This window comes from Neophocaena asiaeorientalis, unplaced genomic scaffold, assembly GCF_003031525.2.
Source record: "Neophocaena asiaeorientalis asiaeorientalis breed wild unplaced genomic scaffold, Neophocaena_asiaeorientalis_V1.1 scaffold54, whole genome shotgun sequence".
Taxonomy (NCBI): Eukaryota; Metazoa; Chordata; class Mammalia; order Artiodactyla; family Phocoenidae; genus Neophocaena; species Neophocaena asiaeorientalis.
Window position 1 is genome coordinate 3,692,010 of NW_020174938.1, and position 21,702 is coordinate 3,713,711.

At 38.3% G+C, this 21,702-nt stretch overlaps 1 protein-coding gene across 2 annotated transcripts in view; it reads right to left on the reverse strand.

The window, feature by feature from the left end:
- The window catches only part of ARIH1 (ariadne RBR E3 ubiquitin protein ligase 1), a 120,092-nt gene that overhangs the window by 36,126 nt on the left and 62,264 nt on the right, over nt 1-21,702 (reverse strand). For both annotated transcript variants that reach the window (XM_024761718.1, XM_024761719.1), the window contains exons 3-5: nt 16,356-16,500; nt 5,926-6,018; nt 5,372-5,427 (exon numbers count right to left, since the gene is read on the reverse strand). In XM_024761718.1, coding sequence (XP_024617486.1) covers nt 5,372-5,427; nt 5,926-6,018; nt 16,356-16,500 — 294 coding nt within the window. The remainder of the gene's footprint in view (nt 1-5,371; nt 5,428-5,925; nt 6,019-16,355; nt 16,501-21,702) is intronic.

The window sequence follows — 21,702 nt, forward strand, 5'->3', positions numbered from 1 at the left end:
CAGGATGTTGAATCAGAACATCACAATTCCAGATATGTGTTAATGATAACAATGATTAGTCAAGGTGTGACTAAATACATTACTTGCAGGTCTTTAAAGATTAAACAGATACAAGTTTACCTTTATCATCCCTAAGATTACTAGAGAAGCTATACATAGAAAAAGAAATTTAGGCCCCAAACAACTACATAAAAAAACTAACCTACTGTGAGTTCACTGGTGGCCTAGTGGTTAGGATTATAGGCTGTCCCTACCGTGGCACGGGTCCAATCCCTGGTCGGGGAACTAAGATCCCACAAGCTGCATGGTGCAGCCAAAAAAAAAAAAAAAAAACCACAAACCACTAACCAACTACTAGTATGAACAGAAAGAGACAAAGATTTATTCAGTCTCAAGTGATAAATAATTTAGATAAATAGTTTAAATTAATCTCATGAAAGCATCAAAGAAGGGGAGCCCCACTTAGCCAAATCGCCCTAATGGTATCATAGCACAAATGTTAGCAATGATAACATACGCTTATGAAAGCAGGGAGGATAATATATTTCCAGTTACTTATCAAGGACACGGGCCTATTACACACCCATTGCGAAGGAGTAAAAAGGTGAATCCAATGAATCACTAATCTTAAGAAGTGAGTCTAAGAAGCACTGAAAGATCAGTGAATAATTTCTGTGCAGTATTTTACCAAGGTTAAAGTCACACATCCTGAATGGAAATAAGAAAAGAATTCAGTCAACATAAATAGGGTACCTGGGGTCAACTTACAGCCTAAGAAAGAATACAGACAAGGATACAGGCAATTACAAAAGTGCAGGGTAAGGGAAATATGGAGGAGCTAAGGAACACATAGGATGTCTATCCAAACCAAAATGAAAATGAGTTAAACTGAGGTGTTAAGAATGACTAAGATGATGAGTAGATTAAGAGAACTGAAGAGTAAAACAGAAAGCGAGTACTGCTTGTAAGAAACAAAGTCAAGAGACAGTAGGAAGTAAAAAAAATCCTACCAAACCAAATGCAAATAAAATGCACAGTACTTTCAAGAAACCAAGCTCTACGTGGCTAGAATAATGTGAGAAAAGGTGAGGCAAAAGATGAAGTTGCATAGGTAAGCAATATAGGACAACGAAAGCCATTTGTGAAGAACTGGAAGGTGGTAACACTGGGTATAAGGGAATCACTTAGGAGCCAGTTGCAGATTCCCAGCTAAGACAAGATGATGGCGCGAATCAGGTTAATGGCGGTAGAAACAGAGAGAAATGGATGGATTTAAAGGTAATTAGGATGTGGAATTTACAGAATTTCGTGCAAGGATGACTGAAAAATGCAGGAGAAAAGTGAATCAGGGATATCACCAAGGTTTCTCATTCAGGCAAATCTTTAACACCAAGTGATGCCATTATATGATACTGAGAAGCAAAAAAGAATGATTCTGGTGGTGGTAAAGGTAGTAGGAGGGCTGGACAAGATAAAGCCAGAGTAATGTACAAATGAAGATGCCTGATAGGCACTAGGATATATGGGTCCCAAGATCAAAAAAGAGTGTTAGTCTGGAGATATAAATCTGAGAATTTCCGGGGCTTCCCTGGTGGCACAGTGGTTAAGAATCTGCCTGCCAATGCAGGGGACACAGGTTCGAGCCCTGGTCCGGGAAGATCCCACATGCGACGGAGCAACTGAGCCCACGTGCCACAACTACGGAGCCTGTACTCTACAGCCCGCGAGTCACAACTACTGAGTCTGTGTGCCACAACTACTGAAGCCCACACCCAGAGCCTGTGCTCTGCACGCAAGAGAAGCCACTGCAATGAGAAGCCTGCGCGCCGCAACAAAAAGTAGCCCCTGCTCCCGCAACCAGAGAAAGCCCGTGCACAGCAACGAAGACCCAATGCAGCCAAAAAAAATAAAATCAAATTTTTGTTTAAAAAATTGGGAATTTCCAATGTATGCCTAGGGAGAGTGTATAAAGTGCACAGAGTGAGAATAGTGGGACAGATAGACCCCAAGGAGCACTCTTTTAGGAAAAGGCAGATAAACGTGGTTTTGTAAGAGTAGAACTAGAGTAGGCCTAGGGTGGTGGCCTTAGGAGTACATGGCTAAGGTGAAGGGGATTTTCCTGGAAATGAGTAGATCACAGAAATGAAAGGCTATGGCAAGAGTTTTCAAACGTAAGTATGCATCAGAACCATACTAAGACAGCTTGTCATTCATAATGCTGGGCCCTGTCCCCAGAGTTTCTGATTCAGTAAGTCTGGAGCTGGGTCTGAAAATATGCATTCTCTTAACAAGCTCCTAGGTGACGTTGATGCTGCTAGTCGGGGGACCACACTTGTAGAACTACAGGGCTAGGGTGTAGAATGAACTACACGTATGGGCACTGAAATCACACTGGATGACAGCAAGCCTTGGGAGAAAGAAAAGATTGTGCTTGAGGTGACAGCACTACAAATAATTAAATGGGACAGACCAAGATGTCAAGCAGAGAAAAGCACAAAGGACCATGATACAGCTGGACAACAAGACTCAAAGGATTTATGGGTTTTAAACTGAAGAAGCGAAATGGTCTGAAAACAGCATTTGGGACCAAGGGGAACAATGACTTTACCTCTTGACCATAAAATACACAGGGGAAAACACGCTAGCTTCAAATTGAGAGGGCTAAAGGGTAATATGTCTTCAGGAAGAATCAGGTTTCAGTTTCAAGTTCCAAATGAGTTTAATTCGAATTAAAACAAGAAACCATTTTTAAAATCTCTCAAGTTGGAAATTTTTAAAAAACTGATAATCCATCACTGGGAAGGATTCAGTTCCTTTCATACTAAGAAAAAAAAAGCATATTTCAGTTATGGATCTTAAGATTTTTTAAAAAATAAATTTATTTATTTATTTTGGTTATGTTGGGTCTTCATTGCTGCATGCAGGCTTTCTCTAGTTGCAGCAAGCGGGGGCTACTCTTCATTGCGGTGTGCAGGTTTCTCATTACGGTGGCTTCTCTTGTTCTGGAGCACAGGCTCTAGGCGCGAGGGCTTCAGTAGCTGTGGCACGCAGGCTCCGTAGTTGTGGCTCACAGGCTCTAGAGTGCAGGCTCAGTAGCTGTGGCGCAAGAGCTTAGCTGCTCTGCGGCACATGGTATCTTCCAGGACAAGGGCTCGAACCCACGTCCCCTGCATTGGCAGGCAGATTCTTAACCAGTGCACCACCAGAGAAGTCCGGATCTTAAGAATAAACATGAAAAACTGCACTTTCTCTCATTTAATTAACCTTTTAAATTCTAAAAGGAATAAATTATTTATTTAAAAGAAAGAATATGAAAGATACAGCATACAACTATTTAAGGTAAAATGTGGATGTACACCAGCATGCACATCCAAAGAGCTCAAGAAACCCCAAAGAGGATAAGCACAAGGAGAACCACATCTAGATATATGACAGTAAAAACTGTTTTAAGCCAAAGACACAGCAAATCTTGAAAGTAGCAAACAGGGGACAAAAATATAATTAATAGCTGACTTATCAGAAACAATGGAGGCAAGAAGGCAGTACAATGACATATTCAAAGTGATGAAACTATTAAACAAAAAGCCAAAGAGCATATACATTTGTAGAAATCACCAAACTGCGTTACAAAAAGGTTCCAACAGTATACTCCCCATTGTACTATATGCTCACTCATATTAGATATTACCAAATTCTTTCTTATCAGTCCTAATAACCTTCTATGATGAAACTCATCATAAACTGTCAAACTCTTTTCATCCTCATCTCTAGTAATCTGCTACTCTGTGCTCTAGCTACTACAGAATACATAACAGAGAAGTTCATGGACTATTTAAAAAATATTGGCATCCCTTCTTCAATATCACCCTCCACTCCCTCAACCCAAAATTTTACTCTTTGATATTACTCCCTAAGTAAAGCTTCCCTAAATTCTTCAGGTAGAGTAATTTGCTTCTTTGTAAATGTACTTTATACATAAAACTTAAACTATGCATTTTATTTATTTATTATTATGAACCTCTTGGAGAAAGGAAATGTATCATAATTTTTTTGTTGTTCTCCTGTGTATATGTGCTAATGAGTAGGTTCCCAGTAAATGTCTGTGGAATGAATGAAAAGATACAGTGACCCATGCTGATGAAATGTACTGATGAAAGAATACAAGGAATTAAAGTATCAGAGGACAAGATAAAGAAGGCTGCAAGAATGGCGGTACTTTAAGATGATACATGTTTATGTTTGTTAGCTTAAAACAGTAATGGAAATAAGATTTACTGAAAGATAGAAACAGTATTAACACAAGCTGACAACAACAGTAAATATATTTTAGTAAACCAAAGTAGGTTGGGATTAACAAAGTGGAATCAGTGGCTTTATAAACTGTACTGGTTAAACCAATTTATGGCTTCATTAGATTAAGAAATTTGCTCACTAAAGCACATGGCTGCTTCTACTTTTATTACCTTCAAATCCCAGTGCTTAAACACAGACATACCTTTATATAGGCAATTATCCAGGACTAATTATACAATTTGACTGTGGATCATTCAGGCCCTCATATGTTTATCTTCCTAGACTGAAATCAATTAGGTAGCCTGAGGTCATGAAAACAGCACTGACTCAGGAATTAAACAACCTGGGATTTTACCCCATGTATAGGAGCTAACTATGCTTGTTTCTTCAAGTTTCTTTCTCTGCTTCAAAAGGGAACATTTCACAAGGCCAGTAGATAGCCAACAGCCTCCAGCTGCAGGGTCTTTGGGATCTGTAGCAGTGTTCCAGCTGAGGCCATATTCCCCCTGGTTAGCTCCCAGTGACAGACTGAGCATGACAATGGTACCAGGGCCTGGCCATTTCTGCTTACTGAGGTATTCCTCTGTGGGAAACCTATGCACTGGAGTTCCCCACAGGGCTAACAGAGACTCTCACAGCTGCAACATAGTCTGAGTCTCTTCATATTGAATCCTCCTTCCTTCTTTCTCTCATTTAACAAGTATCAGAACTGTATCATGGTCTGTCTAGTGCTCCTCCTCCTCTTTATCCTACACAGATGCTATCCCACAATATATCGCCTTCCCTTTTAACTTTGTCTTGGCATCTGCTTCCCAGAGGACATCAACTGACACACTGACATATCCTATTCTCCAACCACAAGGTTTACTGAAATCTAGCTATCATGTACTGCCAACTTTACCAGAATACTGACTGGGCATTTAACCAGGTTACAAACAGGCTTGTGTACTACAAAGGACTATAGATTAGAAAGTCTCTTCAGACACTAAAAATTTTACCTCCTCTATGGTGTTGAGCGAAAATTAATTTGGTTTAACCAACTAATCAATATTCAACATGCAGAATCAAAAGTACTTACATAACTGTGTTGTCATCCACTAAGATATCACAACCATGAGCAGGACACGAAATAGTCTGAAAAAGATCAAAATTTAAACTATGTCTTCATTCAACAAATATTTACTGAATGTTTACCACTGCCAGGAACTTTGCTAGGTTCTGAGGATACCTTAACGTTTATAGGACCTTAATCACTCCCTTTCTATTAAAGAAAACGTGTGTGTGTATGTGTATCACCATAAAGTAAGTAAAACTGCTAACCCAAACAACTGGTTTTTCAATATAAAATTTGACTGGCAAAAGCAAGAGATATGACAAAAATTCTCAACAAGTTTAGCCTGATAAATACAAATGTTAATGCCTGCTGAGAAAATATTACCTGGACTGGATCTTTAACTGAAATGCCTCACTGTAAATAGAAAAAAGTCTCAATTATCTTTTAGTTGTTTTAATCTAGAAAAAAAGTCCACATGCAATTCACAACCCAGAATGCTTCACCTGTTTATATTTGTGTAAGGGTCTAAACACTATAAGAAATTCAAGAAAAACTCAGAAACAAATTAGCATTTTTACCTGTCCCATGCCTTCTTCCATTATTTTGGTAGTTAAATATTCGCTCCAGCACTGCATACAAAACTTATGTCCACATTCAAGGCCAGTGAAATACTGCAACAAAAATAATACATGGACTTTGAAAATACATTATCAGGAGAATCACTATATATAGTGACTCAATAAGGCTCTACTAGGTCACATTTCTCGCAGTGGCCAAAATGTCCAATTTGACATGACTAGATGGGTTCCTAAAATGAACTTCTAGGTGGTAAAATCTATACATGCAAATTCATTGAACATAAAACACCTAATTAATGAGAAATCCATCTGCAGTAGATATTTATAATTTTTAGGAAAGGCACAAAACAAGTTTGTACCAATAAGCATATGAAAAGATGCTCAATATCCTTAGTCATCAGGGAAATGTAAATCAAAGCCACAGTGAGACATCACTTCATACCCACTAGGACAGCTATAATCAAAAAGACATAATAAAAGCATTGACAAGCATGTAGAGAAATCAGAACTTTCATACACTGCTGGTGGGAATATAAAATGCTACAGGAACTTTGGAACACTGGCATTTTCTCAAAAAATTAAACAGAGGGCTTCCCTGGTGGCGCAGTCGTTGAGAGTCCGCCTGCCGATGAAGGGGACACGGGTTCGTGCCCCGGTCCGGGAAGATCCCACATGCCACGGAGCAGCTAGGCCCGTGAGCCATGGCCGCTGAGCCTGCGCGTCCGGAGCCTGTGCTCCGCAACAGGAGAGGCCACAACAGTGAGGCCCGTGTACCGCAAAAAAAAATAAAAAATTAAATATATCATATGATCCAGCAACTCCACTCCTAGGTATATACCCAACAGAAATGAAAACATACATCCCACATAAAAACTCGTACACAAATGTTCACAGCAGCGTTATCAACAATAACCCAAAAGTGAAAACAACTCGAATGTCCATCAACTGACAAAATGTGAAATATCAATAATAACAGAATATAATTCAGCCATAAAAGGGAGCAAAGTATTGATACATACTATAATGTGGACGAACCTTGAAAACATGCTAAGTGAAATAAGCCAATCACAAAAGAGCACATACTGTTTGATTCCACTTATATGAAATGTCCATAATATGTAAATTCATAGAGAAAGAAAGTAGATTTGTGGTTGCTCAGGGCTGGGAAGCTTAGGAAGGAATGAGAAGTGACTGTAAAAGGAACAGGTCTTTGGGGGGTTACTAAAATGTTCCAAAATTAATTGTGGTAATGGCTGAACAACTCTGTGACTGAAGACCACTTTAAATAGGCAAGTTGTATGGTATATGAATTCATCTTAATAAAGCTGTTATTTTATTTTTTATTTTTATTTTTTGGCCACGCCACGCAGCTTGTGGGATTCTTAGTTCCCCAACCAGGGACTGAACCCAGCCTACGGCAGTGAAAACACCAAGTCCTAACCACTGGACCGCCAGGGAGCTCCCAAAGCTGTTATTTTTCAAATATGACACAAATACAGCACTTAATGGAGCTGCATGGAACACGGCGAACCTAGAAAATAAAATGCTATGGAAACCAAAATATTTACTCAGAATAATAGTAACATTTGAATAATAGTAACATTTTGGTCTAATCTTATACTACTTATATGATTTGAAATACTATCTGTTTGACGGCTGGTTAAATGAAGGATACTACTATCTTCTATAATGGGATATTAAAACCAGGTACTTTAAATAATATAAGAAAGTCTAGAGGACTGTATTTTCAAAAGACAAATAATGGTTATCATACTTTTTTTTTAATTCTTTTTTTTTTAGATTTTCTTTCTTTTTTTTTGGCTGCATTGGGTCTTCGCTGCTGTGTGCAGGCTTTCTCTAGTTGCAGTGAGCAGGGGCTACTCTTCACTGCAGTATGCAGGCTTCTCCTTGTGGTGCTCTCTTGTTGCAGAGCACAGGCTTCAGTAGTTAAAGAACACAGGCTCAGTAGTTGTGGCTCATGGGCTCTAGAGCGCAGGCTCAGTAGCTGTGGTACACGCTTAGTTGCTCCGCAGCATGTGGGATCTTCCCGGACCAGGGCTTAAACCCGTGTCCCCTGCATTGGCAGGTGTATTCTTAACCACTGTGCCACCATGGAAGTCCAATGGTTATCATATTTTAGTTTAAGAATATTTTACAATATTTACTACCAATTTTTTTTTTTTTTTTTGCGGTACACGGGCTTCTTACTGTTGTGGCCTCTCCTGTTGCGGAGCACGGGCTCCAGACGTGCAGGCTCAGCGGCCATGGCTCACAGGCCCAGCCGCTCCGCGGCATGTGGGATCCTCCAGGACCGGGACAAGAACCCGAGTCCCCTGCATCGGCAGGCGGACTCTCAACCAATGCGCCACCAGGGAAGCCCTACCAAATTATTTTTAAATGAGTAAGTAATACAGGCTGATGTTAAAGACAATTATTTAACAATATGAGTTTATGTTGGAAAAATAAGTCTCCCTCATCCCCATCCTTCTGTACCTTGTCCTCTACCACTCTACCCAGAAGTAACCACTATTTCCAATATCTTACATATTATATTCTTCCAGAGATGTTCTAATGTACACAGGTACACACACGGTAAAAGTACCACAAACTTTCTTCTGCATCTTCGTTTTCTTTATTATTATTATTACCTTTGTGATTGTGAATGTGTATCAGAAAAAATTTGTACAAGTGAAATAGTAACAGTATAAATTTAGAATTTGATTATTACAAAGCTTTGTTCATAGGGGCTGTTGCAATTTATACTATAGAAGAGAACCTTAGTGGGAATATGACCCTGGTGACCCTTGCTGACCCACGTCAAAACCTTGGTGACCCATGTCAAAACAGTGTATTATCCAACTCCTTGATCTCTGCCAATCTAACAGGTGAAAATGAAGTAACTACCATTAGTTTTCATTTTAATTTCTTTTTATGAATGAAGTTTAAACATATGAAAAAACATTTAAGGCTGTATATTTCTTTTTCTGTGAAATTTCTTCTCCTATTTTGCCCATTTTTCCTCTGAGCTTTTTTTCTAAATCATTTACTGGGGTGTTTTACTTATGTAGAAAATTGGCTGTTTATAAGTGTGGAAAATATTTTCTCCCAGTTTCAATGTTTACATTTTGCTGCTATGCAGAAGCTCTGTATTCATATGAGGCAAAATGTATTAGCTTTAGAATCTATGGCTTCTAAATTAATTTAGATATAAGCAGTTAGGTAAGAATCGAAGTTTCCAGATGGCTACCAAGTTGTTCCATCAACCATTTATTAAATAATCCACCTTATCTGAAATGCCTCCTCTATTGTATACTAAATTCTCCTCATGTATACTTGACTCTCCTGTTCCACCGCACTGCCTATTCCTTTTTTTTCGGTTGCCCTGGGTCCTAGTTGCAGCTCGCACGCTCCTTAGCTGTGGCATGCAAACTCTTAGCTGGGACATGCATATGGAATCTAGTTCCCTGACCAGTGATCGAACCCAGGCCCCCTGCACTGGGAGTGCAAAGCCCTATCAACTGTGCCACCAGGGAAATCACTGCACTGCCTATTCCTGAATTTGGTAGGACTAGTTCCCTCCCTACCGCCATCAATCTATTCTTTTTCTTTATTTCATTATTATTCCTCTTTCCAAATACTTGGCATTCATTTATCTCCCCTTTTCTTCATACAAATCTTCCATATTTCTTGCCAAGTTTATTCCCAGCTCTTTTATTCATTCTGTGGCTCTTATAGTGGCATTTTAAATTCTATAACATTTTCTAGAAATATGCTTACAAAATTTCTGATGTTGCTTATGATATAGATGAAAATAGTCAGGATACAATATTACAGCATATCAACTATATAAAAAATACCTGGAAAGTAGCCAGGGAAGAAAATGTTTCAGAGCCCTGAGACTGGTTTTACAGAACAAATCACAGAAAATATCAAGGTTAAAATATGGTTCTAGGGCTTCCCTGGTGGCACAGTGGTTGAGAGTCTGCCTGCCGATGCAGGGTACACGGGTTTGTGCCCCGGTCCGGGAAGATCCCACATGCCGTGGAACGGCTGGGCCCGTGAGCCATGGCCGCTGAGCCTGCACGTCCGGAGCCTGTGCTCTGCAACGGGAGAGGCCACAGCAGTGAGAGGCCCGCGTACTGCAAAAAAATAAATAAATAAAAATAAAAATATATGGTTCTATTCAGGGACTTCCCTGGTGGTCCAGTGGAAAAGAATTCACCTTACAATGCAGGGGACGTGGGTTCAATCCCTCATCGGGGAACTAAGCACATGTGCCACAACTACTGAGCTTGCGAGCCTCAACTAGAGAGCCTGCATACCGCAAACTACAGAGCCCATGCGCTCTGGAACCCGCGCGCCACAACTACATAGCCCGCATACCCTGGAGCCTGCACTCCAAAACTAGAGAAGAGAAAACCTACACACCAAAACTAGAGAGAAGCCTGCGCTCTGCAACGAAAGATCCCGGATGCCGCAACTAAGACCCAACACAGCTAAAAATAAATTTAAAATAAACAATAAATAAATCTTAAAAAAAATATATGGGGACTTCCCTGGTAGCACAGTGGTTAAGAATCCATCTGCCAATGCAAGGGACATGGGTTCGATCCCTGGTCCAGGAAGATCCCACATGCCACGGAGCAACTAAGCCCATGTGCCACAACTACTGAGCCCACATGCTGCAACTACTGAAGCCCGCATGCCTAGAGCCCACGCCGCACAAAAAGAGAAGCCACCGCAATGAGAAGCCCACACACCACAATGAAGCACAGCCCCCACTCACTGCAACTAGAGAAAGCCTGCACGCAACGAAGACCCAACGGAGCCAAAAGAAATAATAAATTAATTTTTTTAAAATATGGTGCTATTCAGATATTGACAATGATTCTAACTCATTCACAAAATGAGTGAAGATAAATATCTGGGAAATCAATATTCTCATCCATTAAAAAAAAGATCTGGGGGCTTCCCTGGTGGCGCAGTGGTTGAGAGTCTGCCTGCCGATGCAGGGGACACGGGTTTGTGCCCCGGTCCGGGAAGATCCCACATGCCACGGAGCGGCTAGGCCCGTGAGCCATGGCCGCTGAGCCTGTGCATCTGGAGCCTGTGCTCCGCAACGGGAGAGGCCACAACAGTGAGAGGCCCGCGTACCGCAAAAAAAAAAAAAAAGATCCGGGAAATCAATAAAAAGAATCTATTCTCATTACTCCCCAGTAGTGAAGGAGATCTGGCACTAACCTGTTGCCAGATTACTAAAGGAGAGTGATTTTTGAAACTATAATGAGAAGGGGCATTCTGTAAAGGACAAATACAGTAGAGTCATGTATCAGAAATTCTAAAGTGTTTTACTAGTGACTTAAAAACACATACACAGGGCTTCCCTGGTGGCGCAGTGGTTAAGAATCCACCTGCCAAAGCAGGACATGGGTTCAAGCCCTGGTAGTGGAAGACCCCACATGCCGCGGAGCAACTAAGCCCGTACACCACAACCACTGAGCCTGCACTCTAGAGCCTGCGAGCCACAACTACTGAAGCCCATGCACCTAGAGCCCGTGCTCCGCAACAGGAGAAGCCACCAAAATGAGAAGCTGCGCACCGCAACGAAGAGTAGCCCCCACTCGCCACAACCAGAGAAAAGCCCATGTGCAGCAACAAAGACCCAACGCAGCCGAAAATAAATAAATAAAAAGAAAATGGCCTTAAAAAAAAGAAGAACACATATACATCCTCATGTGCTTTATTCGTTTTTCAAAGACTGAGAGATTAAAGGTCACAATGGTTAGTAAGTGATCACTATAAGTAACACCTTTACTTCTGGGACTTCTACACCAGGGCTCATTATAAGATAAGATAAAAAGACAAAAAGAAAGCTTTTTTCCCCCTCCCTTTCCAATAACTTTTCTTTGTTTTTTTTGATGTGGACCATTTTTTAAAGTCTTTACTGAATTTGTTACAATATTGCTTCTGTTTTAAGTTTTGGCTTTTTTTTGCTGGGAGGCATGTGGGATCTTAGCTCCCCGACCAGGGCTCGAACCCGCACCCCCTGCATTGGAAGGCAAAGTCTTAATCACTGGACCACCAAGAAGTCCCCCAATAACTTTTCTAATTAAATAGATAACAAGACTAAACAAGATAAATTAAAAAAATAAATCACACACGCATGCCCAAAGATAAAGCAAAAACTAACCTGTAGTATAAAGACATATTCATTGTGCTCAAGAGTTTTGTCATCAGGCTTCCCTGGTGGCACAGCGGTTAAGAATCCGCCTGCCAATGCAGGGGACATGGGTTCGAACCCTGGTCCGGGAAGATCCCACATGCCCCGGAGCAACTAAGCCCGTGCGCCACAACTACTGAGCCTGCACTCTAGAGCCTGCAAGCCACAACTTGAGCCCGTGAGCCACAACTTGAGCACTACTGAGCCCGTGAGCCACAACTACTGAAGCTCACACACTTAGAGCCTGTACTCTGAAACAAGAAAAGCCACCACAATGAGAAGCCCGCACAGTAGCCCCTGCTCACCGCAACTAGAGAAAGCCTGTGTGCAGCAACGAAGACCCAACACAGCCAAAAATAAAATAAATTAACTTTTTTAAAAAAAGTGTTTTATCATCATGGATATATCAGGGTATCATCCTGTCTTAGTTCCCTTTCCTTCCTCCTCCTCTGATATATTTGTTCCCTTACTACCTTGTGTTTACCTACTTGGCTCCCTGGGTCTTTCCCTGATTCCGGGGATCAGATCATCTATTCGTTAAACTTACCCCTGTTTATATCATAAATATATCTGACCACAAATACACTAAAAATATATAAAATATTATCTACAACAGAAATTAATGGTGCTGAAGAAAAAGAACTGAAAAAATACATACTCTTAAAAGTTTCATTTATCTCCACTATTTACAGATAGCAACTAATGTCAAAGAAAAGAACATTAAGAATTATCTTTCTTCTATCAGAAGTTGCCCATATAATCTCTAAACTTAAAGTCATTTTGTTCATAAAAACTGAGCAAATAATCAGGGCACCAGTTCCCTCATCTGTAAAATGGAATGAGTTAAAAAGGAAGATAGAGGGCTTCCCTGGTGGCGCAGTTGTTGAAAGTCCGCCTGCCGATGCAGGGGATGCGGGTTCGTGCCCCGGTCCGGGAAGATCCCACGTGCCTCGGAGTGGCTGGGCCTGTGAGCCATGGCCGCTGAGCCTGCGCGTCCGGAGCCTGTGCTCCGAGGCAGGAGAGGCCACGGCAGTGAGAGGCCCAAAAAAAAAAAAGGAAGATAGAGCACAAAGATTCAGAAGTGCCCCAGGAATGAGGAAGCCAAGGGTAGACAATCATCACAATCTTCAACTTTGCTTTTATCTATTTAACATACCTTACTCTTAGAAAATACAAATTATTTATCTCATAAAAATAATACGGTAGCCCAAGCTGTATTTCCTAGTAGAGCTAAATCTTATGCTTTGATTCAAAAGAACATATTATAAAGTGAGTAAATGTTGCCAGGACCAGGAATCCCCTGAACTGGCCACAACACAAGGGGGCAGAGGGATGGGGGAGGAATCTCTGAACTTAAAGAGTGTTCCAAAATCTCAGGAAATTGTTTTTAAAGAAGAGACCACCCAAAATAGTTAACTCCAAAGTATTATAAACTAAGCTGTCAGAAGCATTTACTTAAAATCTGTTTTCATGTGGTACCGTAATAAAGCAAAGTTGCTTTCTAGGGGAAAGGTATCAAAGATACACAATAATAAAAGGCTAGTATCAGCGTTTGAAGAGAGTAGTGGAAACTGAAACATGGGAGTTATTTAAGCAATGTAAGTAAAGAAATCATCCATCCAATTAATAAAGCATGAATGAAGAATCTCAGGTGACATTTACTTGCAAAACTGAAGAGGTTAAAATTATCCTTCTTCATTAGCCTAAAAACTGTGAGAAAAGAAGTCCTAGTTTCACCATGATTACTTTTTCCTAACACGGTTTCCTTAACACTTTAACTTACTTTCCAACCCATGCTGCTGTTTGCTTTTCCTGTCATTTACATAGCCAAACTTCCTTTAAAAGAGTAATCTGTTTATATTTATTGCTTCCCCTTCCTTTACTACTTTCAAGTCAATAATTCTTCGGCCCATGCAGTTTGGTTTCCCATCTTACCACAATACTTAAAATATTGATAACTTTCCAGGATCATCAGTCAACTTCTTGTTGTTAATTCCAAACTCACCTTTCAATTCTTTTCTCTGAAGCTAGCACTGTTTACCATTCTTGGAACTGCATTCTCTTCCTTTGGCTTCTGTATTTCCTAGTTTACCTAACTACCACACCTTCAGAGGTTAGTTCAAATGTCAGTGTCTGTGGGAAGTTCTCCCTGATCCAAAACTGGGTTAGGTGTCTCTCCAACATGTTCCCACAGTATCATGCCCTATCAAAGCACTTACCATTTTTTCTGACTATGTCATTTTACTTATCTGCCCAGCTAGCCTGTAAATTATCTAAGGCAGGCATTATGCCTTTATTCTCCATTGTTTCTAAAGCTTAGAATTGTGCCTGGTGTGTTGAATGATTGAATGAATAAATAGTGGTTTCTCCATTATCAGTTACAAGTGCAAGCACAATTTACACTGCGAATATCTACTCATGATTTTCAATTCTGATTTGTTCAGACTGCCAATACCAAGGGCACTGAGGAAGTTACAGGGGTTATTTGCAAGCAGCTAGCTTCAGTACTCGAATTACATTTAAGATTTAAACTAAGGAGGAGCTGCTATAATAGAGTGCCAAGGGAAATGCCAAGGAATAAGGAAACCTTGTATAAGCTGGGACAAATTATTTGGGTCTCAGTATTACCTCACAGAAACATTTATAAACTGTAAACACTACACAAATGTCAACTATTAAAGAAAGATGATAAAATGGTCAAAACATGAAATTAATGTATTTTTAATAGGAGTGCTGATTGTTCTTTTTAAATACTTAAGTTAGGATTGTGATTTAAGGAGAGGGAAATGAATAAATAGTAGTTTCAGGCTGATAGAGATTTGAAAGAATATCTTATTCAATTTATTTGAAAGATTAAAAACACTGAGACCCAGCAAGATTAGATGATTTACTACCCAAAGCCAAAAAGCTAGTGTCAGAGCTGTGATCAAAACTTGAGAATTTGGAAATTCAATTAAGCATTTTACCTACTAAATTATTTTAACTCTGATTTTCCATTTCTCTAAGAGCATATAATTAACTTTCTTTTAAAACTTCTTTTCTAAGCACTTGTATGTGTAAACAAATTAATTTCCTTCAAATGGGAACCTTTAGAGCTACACGTTAAACTCTAAGATTAACAATGAAAAACCTTCAATATGTAAAAATATATAACATAGGTGACAATGACCTGGTATACACTAATTACTAGAAAAAGCTGCTTAACTATTAGAGAATATGAACATGGTAGTTATAATTGTTGTATAATTAAATTATTCTTAGATATCCTGAAACATCTTAAGAGGTGAATTCCAAGTAACTAAACCCCTTTTTTTGGCCACAAATGTAATTTTCCTATGGTTACTAATAATGTGCCTTCATAGGAAGACTATGTTTATTTAAGCCTAAAATTTCTTCACTAGATACCCCAAAGTTAATCATCTAAATTCAATAGGTTTTTAAGAGTGATACTTGTACTAAAGAATCTCCGTTAGAATGGATCTGTGTGAAAATCCTGAAAACCCTGAAAGCTCCCTAGTGAAATAGCATTAAAGACATTTTATAAGTGTTTTGGATATTTATTCTAAAAACTTAGTTTTAAATCTATTTTAATTTGGATGGAAAATAATTCTGTTTGCTGCCTATTTATTACACAATTCTCTCACGGTGGTAATATAAAATGGAAAAGATTTAAGTGTGTAATGACAACTTGGACAAGTTGCTGCTTTAAAAAGCAACTGGGGGCCTCCCCTGGTGGTGCAGTGGTTAAGAATCCTGTCAATGCAGGGGACATGGATTCGAGTTCTGGTTGGGGAAGATCCCACATGCCGCGGAGCAACTAAGCCCGTGCGCCACAACTACTGAGCCCGAGTGCCTAGAGCCCGTGCTCCGCAACAAGAGAAGCCACCGCAATGAGAAGCCCGCGCACTGCAACAAAGAGTAGCCCCCGCTCACTGCAACTAGAGAAGGCCCACAAGCAGCAGCAACGAAGACCCAACGCAGACACACACACACACACACACACACACACACACACACACAGAGCAAATGGGGGAGGACTGAGAGAGAACAAGCTCTTACTCTTTCTTTTCCTTTCTTTATCCTTAATATATTGATAGGTTACTGCTTTGCTACAATCCCAGACTCCCAGATCTTCCTTTATTTAAATAATGAAAAGTTGATTTACCCTTAATACAGAGTCAGTGCTAGCCTTAAACTACCAGATACTCACCGAGTTAGGGTAGTTCAAGTAGCAGATCTGACAAGGCATATCCTGTGCTGATGACCTTGTATTCATCTGGCGTGTTCGAGACTTTTTACTTGGATTAATTACATGACACTCAGCAAAGAGCTTCTCCAGGTTTCCATCAAAGTACCTGCATTATTTAAACAGAAAGGATGAGAGCCCAGCAATAGCACACTGTTAGAGCTCTCCAAAAACCTGATTTTCTATAGGGAAAGTCAATGAAGTAAATTAAACCAAAACCATAACCTTTCTGGCTCAGAAGAAATAAGCTGTATGGCTACAAACTGTAGCATACAGAAGCATATGTGTATGAAAGCAGATTGAATTTTTGTTGCTATTTTGACACTGTTTAGTTTGTTTCTATCATGAGAGGTTAAGCTATTAGTAATATTAACAACACGACAATTAAAACCTAAGGATGAAAGTTGTACTATCTCTTAAGTGGAACCTTATGAAGAGTAATGGTATTTCAGAAGGCTAGGCTATATTTTATACCAATGAATTCATTTTATTAATAATTTTAGTTATACCAGTTTAAATATATTAGCAAGTAAACCACCTATAAAGCATACCTTATCCCACAAATCATTTAAAAAACGAAACTATTACATGTGTCTCATTCTACAAAAGACTTGCTTTCTAAATATTCTTTTAAAATAGTTTTTAATAGGAAAAGGGAAGAAGGAGGAAACAAAAAAATGTATCTTTAGAAGTTTTTATATCGAATAATCTATACATTAGCTTTTTCATAAAATATGTATCTAAATATATAGAAGTAGTTCACCATCTAATATGTCAACAGCATGGTATGGCAAGTACTAGCTACAGAGTTTCAACTGAACTGTAAATTTCTTGACAGAAGACAGTGGTAAATAGCACAATATCTACCATTAATCCAGTTAAGACATGGTCTTTGGCCTCCTGAAATATCTTAATATTCTAAATGGAAAAGCAATAGATAGAAAAACTTTCAATTTGTGAATCAATATAACCAGCAAAAATATTAACATGGAATCTGATCAATTTACTTTTTAGCTTGTTAAGTCTAGGTTTAAATAACTACAATGTTCTTTATATATAAACAGGAGGTTCTCAAGTTAAAAATAATCGATACCCAAGAGATTCTCAATATTTTTAGTGCAAGTCTTGTTCAGGCTTTGTTCAAAGCATTTGCTACATCTCTGGAAAATCACTCATGAGAACAAACCACATCACTTTCCTAAGACTGATAAATATCTTTTTATAAATACTTTGACTACAGTTATGTGTCAATGAACTGGTCAAGTTATCAATCAAAATGTCAACATGTTATAAAAGGGGAACTCATATGAAGCTGTCCCTGATCAAAATATAAAGAGCAGATAAATCAAATGCTCTCCTACAAAGGTTATCTCTGAAAAAAACCTAAGATGTAAGTTTTATCTGAAAAACAGAAAACGTATGAAGCTAACACTTAGTATGAATAGGTAAACCAACTAAACCCCTTGTTTTTATAAAAAATATATTCATGTTCACAAAAAAAGACAAACTCTTGGTATCTAAAACTTAACTACACAAAATTAGCAACTCCTAATACTTTGGTGAACAGACTAGACAGCATTCTATGAAAATATAGACAGACATGTGCATATTTCATGTAATCTCATATTCTAGGCTTATTACCTGCTTTCTTCACTGAACAATATGTAACATCTTTGTCATGAGCATGGGTGGGTCTACAATATTTTTCATTGTTGCATAATATTTCCCAGCAGGCATATACTATAATTTACTTAACCAACCTTATACTGAAAGACATTTAGAGATGTTCCACATATAACAATCCTAGATTTAAATCTTGTCCCATTTGATGGGGGGGAAATAATTAGACCTAACTTGCATTTCTTTATTAGTTAAGCTGAACTTCACTAATTTTTCTGTGAAGATTTTGCTATTATTTTATGAGTTCAGTATGTAAACAGGAAGAGTAACCCCTTTGTTTTATGGATTGCTTTCTTCCCACAGCTTCTAACTTGCCTTTGAATCCTGCTTAATGGTGTTTAATTGCCCCTTTTAATTTTTATGTAGGCAAATTTACAATGCGACACTGTTGTGATTTATGGATTTCATATGAAGTTTTTAAAAAGATCTCTATACCCAAAGACTATAAAAATTCATTCATGATTTAGGTCATTCCTTTAAACTGTTTCCATTAAAACTGTTGATCCACATGGAAATTATTTTTGTGTAGTAAGGGGGAAAGCAGGTATTCCATTTTATTTTAAGCCAAATGTCTAACCATTTACTTTAGGTCTCAGCTTAAACTGCACTTCCTCAAACAAATCTTCTTCGACAGCTCCTCCCCCTCCAATTAGGTAAGGTTCCCTTGTATTACATCCTCACAGTACTTTGTACTCCAGTGCAACATATCACATTACTAACTCTGTAATCACCATTTTATGTTTTTCCTGCTAGAATGTAAACCCCATGAGGACTATTTTATTACTGAGGTAGCCCTAGTACCTAGAAGAATCTTACTATAAGCGTTCAATTTCTTTTTAAAGAAAAGAGTGACTTCTTAATGATACCTGATAATAAATCTGAATTCCTTTATTTAGGAATATTTCTTAAAGATAGCAATATATTAAGAGTTTATAGTTTTTGGTCCATTATAGAAGGCAAATAGCTTTCAAATACAGCCCAGGTAAACAGAATGGGGAGTTGAAGAATCCACTCATATTGCTGATCACAGCAGACAGGCCTAGAAATTTCTTTCATTTAAGTTCCATTTTACAGAAATGTAACATTTTAAAATTTGTTCTTTATTTTTATTTATTACTTGCTTTGTCCACCAATGACTCTGCTATGGTTTTCTGAAAGATACTGCAGTCTAATTTATTTTTACTAAACATAACTTAAAACGGGTACTTAAACCTATTTCGCCAACTTTCAATAATACATTGATTGTCCTTGTATTATATGACCCTACACTTAACCCTATAGTTTTGTTTGGAACTTCCTGAAGCTTTTCCCAGTTGATTATCATTTTACATAATTTTTTCACTTATTACACTGTTTTGACATTATATAGCTTTTCTTTCAAGAATAGTAAAAACTGCTTTTTGTTTCCTAAGCTTGATAGCCGTAATTAATTACTTAGACATAATTAAAATGTTTAATTGTATTCAAATGCTCACTTTGGCCAAAATCCTACCCACCCTACCCCCAATATTCTCTATACTGACAGCCTCCATTTTCTTTTGGTACCCGTTGTTATTGAAGTCTGTGATCAAAATAATTCTCATTTTATAATTCAAATCATTTTTCAACTGACAGGTATACAAGGTTTCTTCATTCTTTAAGTTTAGTTCTGTACAGTTTATCTTAGCATTTAACTTTCTCTTTTGAAATGCCATTCAGGTAGTAATTACTTCAAGAGCTTTTAGTTATTAAGACCTGCTTGATATGTACCCAGCCTTTGCTAATTTTCCTCCTTGTCTACCATCTACTAATTCCTTCTTTGTCCTTTTCTTCTCTTACGTATCTCCATTTTCCATAGTATCTGCTCTATTTCTTGCTGTTGCCAATGTGGTTTTATCTTCTGCAAGATTACTGTTTGTCCCTTTATTTTTTTTCTTAGTTCTGTCCGCTTCCTTTTCCTCTTGTTCTGTTGTTTCATCAACTTATCTTTGATCCCTTATCTCATAGAGTCTATGTTTACTTTAATCTTCTTAAAAGAACAAAGAAGGTTTTTTCAGCCTGCTAATTATGATCGTTTTCTTAAGGACTGCTACTATGCTCAAGAATACAGGTGGATTCTTAACTCCCCACAGTTTGTATACCTGGTCACTATATATTTGAAAGTTCCTTCAGTTTGCTGGCTCTTACATATACCCTTGCCTGTGAAAAACAGACCAAAATGAAGAGAGACTAATTCAGTGTGAAGCACTGAGGTTCAGGTACCTTGTTTAATGAGTTAACACACATATTTCTCTCTGCTTCACTGACTTTGGTCAACAGCTGCAAAGATTATGGCAGGACACTGCTGCCCTCCTTTCCTGCAAAATTTGCCCATCCTTTTGAGAAAATCATACCGATGAAAAGAAAAACAGAATAGCAGTGTGGTTTTTCCTTCAGTCCAGCCTTTCCACGGTGGGGCAAGGGCATGATTAGAGTATCCCCACCCCATCTCTCACATGGCTTAGATTAAAGATTTTTAGAATGGCTGGGAATTCCCTGGAGGTCCAGTGGTTAGGACTCTGTGCTCTCACTGCCAGGGCCCTGGGTTCAATCCCTGATCAGGGAACTAAGATCCTGCAAGACCCAAAACCAAAAAGATTGTTAGAAGGGCGATTTGAGAGGTTCTTCAGTAGAGATTATAAATCCTCTTCTCTCTCTAAGGTTCTTTCTGTTCATTCAGTATGTTTATATAAATATAGTTAAGCAAACTGGCACTTAATCAGCCAACCTTCCAGAAAATCTAGATCTTAATTTTTCATTTTCCTTGACTATTAGACAGAAATACACCACATAACAAGAATTAAATTTCAAGGCAGGAGGAATTACAGCTTAAAAACTATGTCTGGTTATGGAGAGAGGAGAAATGGCAGGTGGGGTATATCACTGGCTAAAGTTTCTTCTTGAATTCTGAATGACTAGCATCACTGTTTGCCATGTCAATATTTAATTTTGTCATTATGAGTTTATTTTAAAAGCCACTAGGGCTTCATACTTCATAAAAAGATCACTGTTGATGTTGTACTTATTTTCACAACAAAATCAGAAAAGCAAAACTGTTAAGCTAATTTAAAGTTATATACTGGGCTTTTCTACTGCTTATTTTTGAGTTACCAGAGTTCAATTCTCCTTATAGGTCTTTAATGCTCCCATATATTTTTATACATCACTTATCTACTACTATAAGCCTGAGAGAGAGCTAAAACACACAAACATATATATGAAAATTTATAAAAATAATTTCATATATATATATACCTCCACAAATAAACATGTATAGAAGTAAATGAACTTTTACTTCTAAATAACCAAATAATTTTTGTTTCACATTCTCATGTGGCATTTTATGGGTACCAGACTTCAATTTCAAAAGGCAACAAAACAGTTACAATTATTCTATACTTTATGTTCTGACAAAGCACTAAAAAAGATCTGTGACATCAACATCTCTTCTAGAACTGCCATTTCAACCATCCTTTGCCCCATTAACCTGCTTCTAAACGGTGTAATTCTTTCCACTTTTAGAAAAGGTATATTTAAGGAAAAATATCAAAGGTGCAAAGGAAAAGATTTTCATTTATATCTTAAGGATGAATAAAAACTGTCATATTTATAA